This window comes from Poecilia formosa, unplaced genomic scaffold (assembly GCF_000485575.1).
Source record: "Poecilia formosa unplaced genomic scaffold, Poecilia_formosa-5.1.2 Scaffold820, whole genome shotgun sequence".
NCBI classification, from domain to species: domain Eukaryota; kingdom Metazoa; phylum Chordata; class Actinopteri; order Cyprinodontiformes; family Poeciliidae; genus Poecilia; species Poecilia formosa.
Genome location: NW_006800759.1, coordinates 20,980 through 28,958, shown reverse-complemented (window position 1 = coordinate 28,958; position 7,979 = coordinate 20,980). Strand labels below are relative to the sequence as shown.

The 7,979-nt window shown below is 36.5% G+C and overlaps 1 protein-coding gene and 1 long non-coding RNA gene across 2 annotated transcripts in view; both read left to right on the top strand.

The window, feature by feature from the left end:
• Positions 1 to 7,979, top strand: part of hps3 (HPS3 biogenesis of lysosomal organelles complex 2 subunit 1) — a 23,599-nt gene that overhangs the window by 10,114 nt on the left and 5,506 nt on the right. The window contains exons 18-27 of the mRNA XM_016666855.1: positions 5 to 68; positions 294 to 382; positions 1,207 to 1,324; positions 1,531 to 1,684; positions 1,754 to 1,836; positions 3,043 to 3,217; positions 3,294 to 3,375; positions 4,106 to 4,263; positions 4,434 to 4,535; positions 7,516 to 7,624. Coding sequence (XP_016522341.1) covers positions 5 to 68; positions 294 to 382; positions 1,207 to 1,324; positions 1,531 to 1,684; positions 1,754 to 1,836; positions 3,043 to 3,217; positions 3,294 to 3,375; positions 4,106 to 4,263; positions 4,434 to 4,535; positions 7,516 to 7,624 — 1,134 coding nt within the window. The remainder of the gene's footprint in view (positions 1 to 4; positions 69 to 293; positions 383 to 1,206; positions 1,325 to 1,530; positions 1,685 to 1,753; positions 1,837 to 3,042; positions 3,218 to 3,293; positions 3,376 to 4,105; positions 4,264 to 4,433; positions 4,536 to 7,515; positions 7,625 to 7,979) is intronic.
• On the top strand, positions 5,674 to 7,228 carry LOC107834878 (uncharacterized). Its single transcript, XR_001660706.1, has 2 exons — positions 5,674 to 6,677; positions 6,731 to 7,228. It is a non-coding gene; the product is annotated as an uncharacterized LOC107834878 (long non-coding RNA).

Genomic DNA, 7,979 nt, shown 5'->3' with positions numbered 1-7,979 from the left:
CCAGCAGAACCAGCAGAACCTCCAGGGCTCCTGGTCCAACTCGGAGCAGAGCTGCAGCCAGACTCCAGGTAATCTAACGTTTTGTTTTACACATTTTAAAACCTGAACACACTGCAGAGCATGTCTGACTTCATGAGAGTTTAAGAGAAATTAAACGATTAACAAACATGTTTGAGTTTTAAGACATTGTGAGGGAATTAATATAAATGATTTTAAACAAATAAAAACTTTTCCATTTTGTCTGTTTGCTGCTGATTTTTTTATTTATTAATTTTTGTATTTTATCTTTGCAGGTCGAACTTCTAGTCAAACTCAGGACCTTTCTGTCTTGGACTTTGAACGTTCGGTCATCCTGCATCTCTCCAAACTTACTCCTAAGCAGGTACTTTAAACTTTTTTTATGATTTATATTTTCTAATATAAACTTCATTTTCCAGTTTTAATAACTGGGTTGTTGTTTTACTCAGTTTTTATATGTATTTTTATATATATTCTACATGTTACATCTTTCAGTAAATGGATAATTATTTTATTTCTGTTTGGTACTGCATAAAATATTTACATACATTCTACATAAACAAAAGGAACCACATTTTTAATCTGAGATTAATAATGGTAAAATAAAAATGTTTTTTGGGAAAATGGAGGATTTGTTTCTTTTTTCTTTTTATTTATTTAGTCTAATAATGGATTAGCATTTAGGAACTTTAAGGTCCTAACATTTGTATTTAATTTTATTTGTCTGCATTATATGAACCCAAAAAGCTTTAAAAATTATAATTTATAATATGTTTATCATGCTTTAATAAACATAAGAAATGTCTTATAGTAAAAGTAAAATTAAGTGTTTTACCAGTGTTTTTATTACAAGTTTCTCCAGAGACAAAATTATAAATGTTTTAATTTAAACCTTCACAGATTAGTCAGCCTTTTTTAATAAACCTTTAAATTATCAGTGAGTCTCAGACGTGTTTATGATGAATCCTACCTGCTAAATTTCATGAGACTAAAACTCATCAAGTTTGTTTTTATAATTAAATGCTCTGATTTATTTTAAACTATTAATTTAAAATGCACAAAATTAGCATCTAAATACTTACCTGCCTGTCTATTTGTTGAAAATAAAACTCTTTTGACTCAGTTTGTTTTGCTTTATCGTTGCAGACATTGAAAATATTAAAGCTTTGTGCCCGTTTTCCCCTTCAGGTGGCGCTGTGTGGAGGTTATGTGGCAGTCCAGGCCGAGCTTGAAGTTCTGGTTCTGAAACTGGAGGCAACAGCCGAGGCCACAGGCGTAGAGGAGCCATCAGATTCCTTTAAAAGTGGTAAAAACACGACTCACATCAACAGCGTTTCGTTTCTACATGCTCTGCTGGAGTCTAAATGTAGAATAAGAGGAACCGTCATGTCGCCAGTTTGGCAGATATTTAAGACAAACTAATCGATAGTTATCGATTTGAAATGCTCATTTGGTGGTAACGTTTTTCAGCCGTTTCGTCCAGCCTGGTGGATTCTGTGTTTGTGTGTTTAGAAGATTATCCAGAAGAGCAGAGCGACTTCCTGCTGGTTCCGAAGCACCAGGAGCTGCTGGGGGACCGAGCCGGAGCCTGCGACGTCCCGGTCAGCGTGGAGCAGACCGGGCTGGAGGACCGCAGGCGCTACACGCTCTCCTACCTTCTGTTCAGGTGCTTTTCTGTTGTCATTGCATTGTGATGATGTTTCAGGATGGCAACCTGGACGTTTTTCTTCTGCAGGCGTTTTACTCCAGAGTTCTTCCAAGGCTGCAGTGTGGAGGAGACTCAGCTCCACTCGCTGCAGCTCCACCCCGTGTTCACCAGTAAGTACCAGCGCCATGACGGCCTCACTTCACTTCTTCCTGCTCAGCTTAACCAGGCATTTAAGATAAACATTCAAATTAGGGATGCACCGATTTTAACCTGTGATATTATCTACCTCAGCTCAGGTCAAAAAGTCAACCTCTGTCCTCTTCTGCTCTCCTGTCGGACATGTTTGACTGATCGCCCCGCCCACCAGGTCATGTCTACATGGTTGCAGTTAATAGTCGTCACACTTTTCAGATCAAATCTAAATTTATTTGTACGGCACATTTCAGCACTTTTAGTTTTTAATCTAAATTTAAAGGAACTCAGGGTTTCGGCTGTTTTACAATTTTCCGTAAGTTTGTTCCAGATTTGTTGCCAACTCGGCGTCTTTCTTGCTGGTTTGGCGACATTTTTAAAAAAAAGAATCGGAATCAGCAGGTCAGGCGTTTTAAAGATCGGTAATCTGCGATCAGCCAGAAAACTTCAATCGGTGCACACCTAATTAATACTCAAACATTAATACCTTTGAATATGAGCCACTTAATTAAAACTCACTCAAAGGTTAACCCTTTAACCCGCAGTGGAAAGCCTGCGTGCCGTTTTTCCATTGTATTTTCTGGGGGTGAAGGTTAACACAGCTGGTCTGACGCACATTAACTAATATTATTATTATTAATTTAAACTCTCAGAGGATTCTCTGTTTCTTTTTCATTTTTCTCACTTTTGTTCAGTTTTTTAAATTGTTTTTTTTTTCCTGCTGGTTGGAAAATTTCTCCATACCCAAAGTCCATGAACCTGATCAGAACCGGTTAGCTTTTCCCCTTAGTGACACCAAAACCTTCTGTGCAAACTCTGACATCAAATGTTTGCTTATTTCTTATTATGTCTGTAGCAGCAACAGCACAAATTGCACTGATGTGAAGACCTGATGAGGAAAGCTGTTTCCATGGAAACGAATTTAAATCCTAAATGATTTAAATTCGGGTGACATCTGTCACCCGAAGTCACAACTACTGCAGACTCGTAGCGCTAGCTTAGAATTTCACCACCTTTACGCTGCCTTCAAGGAGTGTGGGAAATCTCAGCGTTGTCACAGAATCAAAATTTTTAAACACCTATTTTAAAAATTGATTAAACAAAAAAAAAAAAAGGGCCACACAGGATTTGTCACAGAGGCTTTTGAAAACAGATTAGTTTTGAAATAATTCCTCTGTCTCCAGGTAAGCAGTCGGCGTCTGTGGACGAACCGGCCTGCATGTTCTGCTTCTTCTCTCTTCCCAATGCGGGATACCTCTACAGTCTGAGGGGTGGAGTTGAGCTCCTCTCCACCTATCAGTATCCAGAGAAGGTGCTGCAGGCGGTGCTCACAGATCACCTGTTGCACGTCATAACCAGGTGTGCTGAATTTTCAACATGAAATATGAACATTTTACTGATTTCACCATTATTTTATGGTTGTTTTGATTTGCAGGAATGCGCTGCAGTCGTTTACGGTGCGTTGTGCCGCAGCAGCAGCCAGGGTTGAAGACCCCTACATTGACACCACCATGAAGGTTTGACTCATTTACTTTATTTAGGACAATAAATGATGATGATGATACAATTTTGGTTGTTTTGGTCTCTTTGAAATTTTACACCAAATGTTTACATGCACTGTAAAAACTGTCTGACATTGAATTGGACTAAAACTTTACTGTTTAAATTGGACTAAAACTTTACTGTTTATGTCCGTTCAGATAGATAAAATACTTTTTGTTTGCTAAACAACAATTGTTCAATCCTTATCTTTTAATTTATTGTAATTTTAAAGACTTCCCTTTGCAAGTTATCGGCATGTTGGTGACATTTTCTGATGATATTTATCCATTTGTATCTTATTTATCACCCTCTAGTTGTTCATGTTGTTCAACTTCTTTACGTAAATGCAGTAGTAAACACCGCTAACTAAAGAGTTAGTTGTGCTAACTTTAAGCCACTAATCATAAACATTCTGCTAATGCTAAAATGATACATCAACCAGATATTTAGTGGAAGCTAGTGCTAAGTTGCTAACTTTAATTTCATGTTGAACAAGTAAATTTATGCTTTAAAGTAAAAAAAAAAAAACAAAAGCTAAGGTAAGTGCACAAAACCTTTTTTTATGTTAGCAAAAGTGCTAAGTGAAAAATTAGCACAAGCGCCAGCAGATTAGCAGATGTGTGCCCTCCTCTGCTTAAAAGTCTTCATATCTTCTGGAGCACATTGTGAGCGTCTGTGAGAAGAACTTATGTTTGTGTTTTACAGGCCTGCCCACCGTGCAGCCTGGAGGTGTGTGCGCTCAGAATGCAGTTATTTATTGGTCTGCGGACGCTGTGTGTCTACGGCCGCCATGTTGTCCTCCTCTCCACTGCTGATACAGAAGCACCAGAGGAAGCAGAACGCCACACACAGCGCCGGGGCCTGTAGGTGACGCACATGCTGCATCCAAACCGACACACGTCGTTTAGTATATTCCATTTTTAAAATCAAATATCTCATTAAATTGTTAAACAACATTCTGAACAGCAGTAGTCCCCACAGGCAGACATGCATTTGTAAATCTTTTTATTGTACGTATGTGTTGTGATTTTAGCGATTTGAAAGAGCACAACATGCTGACTGGTATTTTCCTTGCGGTGGGAATCGATCCCGCAACCACCCCAGCTCTGGAGAACCTCCTGTCACGCCCCTTCCTGTAAGACAAACCCCAACCAGCCAGCCAGATCCCCCAAACCTGACCCACCGGAGAGCTGGTTGTCATTTTCAGGTCAAGCTGCTTTGCAGAAATGCGTAAAATCTCATGTTTACACCATTTTTAAAGAAATCAGTTTGTTCTTAAGAGAAACTGGGAAACGGCCATTTCTGTTTTCTCTCGATTACAGGTTTGTTTTCTGGTGATGTTGAGACAGTAGCTGCGTTTCCATGACGAATGTGCACAAATCTTTGTGCACATATAATGCTAATGTCGAAAAAACACAATTTTGCAAATTTATAAGAAATTAAATTAAAATCACTTGTGAATAAGTTTGTTCACGAGAAAACTTATTGATTCAACGCTTTCAAATGACACAACGTTTTATGAACAGTGCGGTGCTGTCTGAAAACGCCGCACATCTTCCTTCTACTTCCTGTCGTCTTTGTCGTTTCTTCCAGTAGTAACATCCGGCTGTTGATCATGTGACTCCTGTGATGCGAAAAAATGTTTCCATTGCAGTATTGTGAAATAAACTAAATTTGATTCAGGCAATGAACCCCCTCAAGCCAAGACGCCAAAACTTTTTATCAAAAAACTTGTTTTTTTTTTTCTAAATTGGTATTTTCATTAAGCAAATTTATTTTGTAATTTCAATTTGCCCAATTCTGTGATTATTGGAAAAGCAGCTACTCGTCCTATTTTCTAAGTGACAACATTCATATTCCGATGATCACAAGAGATTTACTTTGGAAAAATCTTTTTAATATACATATAAAAATCTTTGCTTCTGGTCTTTATTGGTTCAGTTTCCATGTGATTAATTATTAAAGTTTAAATATACGTTTACATTTGTGTGCGATGCTGCAGCTTGGCCTGATAGAGACGACCGGACCCGTTTAGAGATTAGAGCTAGCTTAGCTGCCGTTAACTCGCCTAACTGCACCTGGTGTGAGCAAACTAATGATGTCATGAAGTCAAAGTGTGGACTAAAACAAGACTTCTGTCGGTTTCTTTTTAACTAATTTAACCAGAGTTTTTAGAGGTCCTTTAATTTCCCAATTTATTTTTTTAAAGAGGTTCTTTAATTTCCTAATGTTAATATATTTTAAATATAAAAAGTATATCTAAATATATTTTAAAATGTATATATTTTTCAAAAATTACAAAAATAAACAATAAATCAGAGCAACAACCTCCCTGTTTTTTTTTTTAACCCGGGGTGTCCAATGTGAGGCCCGGGGGCCGTTTGTGGCCTCTGGACAGAGTTTGTGGCCCGTTCAGTGCAGCTTGTTGCAGATGGAGATTTTTTAATTCATAATCAGGGTCAAATTTATAATACAAACATTTTTCTTACAATGGAAAATGTTAAGAACAACAGAAAGTAATCGAATTTTTGTAACCGAGCTTTTATAATAACCAGATCCACGTTTATCCAGAGACTTTTCTGCATCAACCTTTATTGAAGTTATTAAACTCCTTTAAATATTACAAGTGTTTTGAAAGAAAATGACCCAAATCCTGTTTATAACTGAGTAAATTTGTTCAGTTGAGTTCAGAACAATTTGAAAACTAGGTGGATTTATTATGACACAAGAATCACGAAAAATCCTTCTTAAGTTTTGGATTAAAAACAAATAAAACAAAAATCAATATTTTATTTTATTTATTTTTTTTCACTTTCTTGCACCATGAAAACGTTTGAGTTGATTTTGACCCATGTGATGAAAAGTTTGGACACCCCTGCTTCATGTATCTGACCAAATGCAGTTTTTGGATCAATACACAGATCCTCTATAGAACAGATGCTCTGCTCCGTCATGTTAACATGCTGACTAACTGCTCTGTTGCTCTCCTGTTGTTTTTAGTTGCATGGATTCAGAGAGATTCTTACTGAAAGTGTTTGTTGTGGTTGCAGTAACGGTGAACACTTTCTTCTCCTTTTAGTTTTTCATGCATGTCTCATATAAAACGAGATGTTTAATGAAAACTTTAATTTCCACAATGGGAAAATTGATTTGTACTCTTCAAACAATGCATAGATTTGTTTTGTTTTTTTTAAAGAGCAGAAATTGCCCAAGTTTATCCTTAACAGTTGCACAAAGGTTTTATGGAAAATATAAATCAGTTTGTTGGTTTTTAGACGTGGTTTTTTTCTTTGTTTTTTTTTAAGAGGTTGTGGAAAATTTTCCCTTCAGCTTAATTTATTAATCATTTACTTTTATCTTTAAGTGTAAATTATAACCAGTTAATTAATGCACCATACCAGTCAGAGAAGCGATTAATAGCAAAGCAATAAATACAGCAGCATAGCTAAAAGGAAAAACTGCCTGCCTGTTTAAATCTGATAAACTCAAATGTTCAGATTATTATTATTTTGTTTGATATAACAGAATTATCACTTTGCAAACCTGTAGATGAACTTTCCGTGTTATTTCTACATTTATTGTGTCTGTAGTGTTTATTTCTTCTCAAGCAGAGATAATTTTAGTTAGTTTTGCTGCAAAGTGAAACCCACTGATTTTTATTCATTTTTGGATAATATAGACATGTTTGTTTTGATGTTTCTGGTAAATTTTAACTGAGGTTTTTCTAAACTTATTTGAACTTTTCCCCCCTCCGTTTCCAAAGTGCACGATTCCAGTTCTTCATTTGGAGCGCAGATTATTTTATTTTTTTCTGATGTTTTCTGTAATTAAACAAAAAAAGGTCAGTTTCAGAGTTTGCATGGCACACATCCATAAGTTTTGGTTATCTGGTGTGCAACGTTTTACAAACTAAAGAAATGATTCTACTTTTCAGTTGTAATACTTTGTTTTTATTTAAATGCTGAACAGCTTGCAGACAGTTTCCAAGTGGATATATATGGAGATGAAACGCTTTGGAAATGTTTGGGATTAGATGGAAGGACAACAAGCGGAGGATTTCCCAGATTCTCCTGGTGTTGTGTGTTTCTGACCTTTGTTTCCTGTCTTGACCTCAGGAGCAGGAGGTGGACCATCTCCTCCCCCAAAGAAACCAGTCCTGTTGGACACGGGTGGAATCTGTATGTTGTCGACACCGTACCTCCCATCACGCTCTATCAGGAGATGGTAATAACAAACTCTCTAAAATAACCATCATAAATGTGGTTAGGATTCACAGTATTATAATAATCTAAAAACAGAAGAGTTTCGGTATATCAGAATATGAGGTCTAAGCTTCATTAATGTGGGAATCCTTTAAGGTTTAACTGCTGTGTATCTTCTACCTGCTCCTTTCCGAACAAATTGTGTAAAAATTCATGTCAGTTTGTCTTATTATTGTTTTTACTTTTTGTTGTTTGAAATAAATAAATGAATTGGGGCTGGACAATATGGCAGAAAAGCTGTCACAATGTAAGCGTTTTATATCAATCAATAATCTATAATTATTGACTAGTTTTTTGTTTTAAATATCTAAAATATT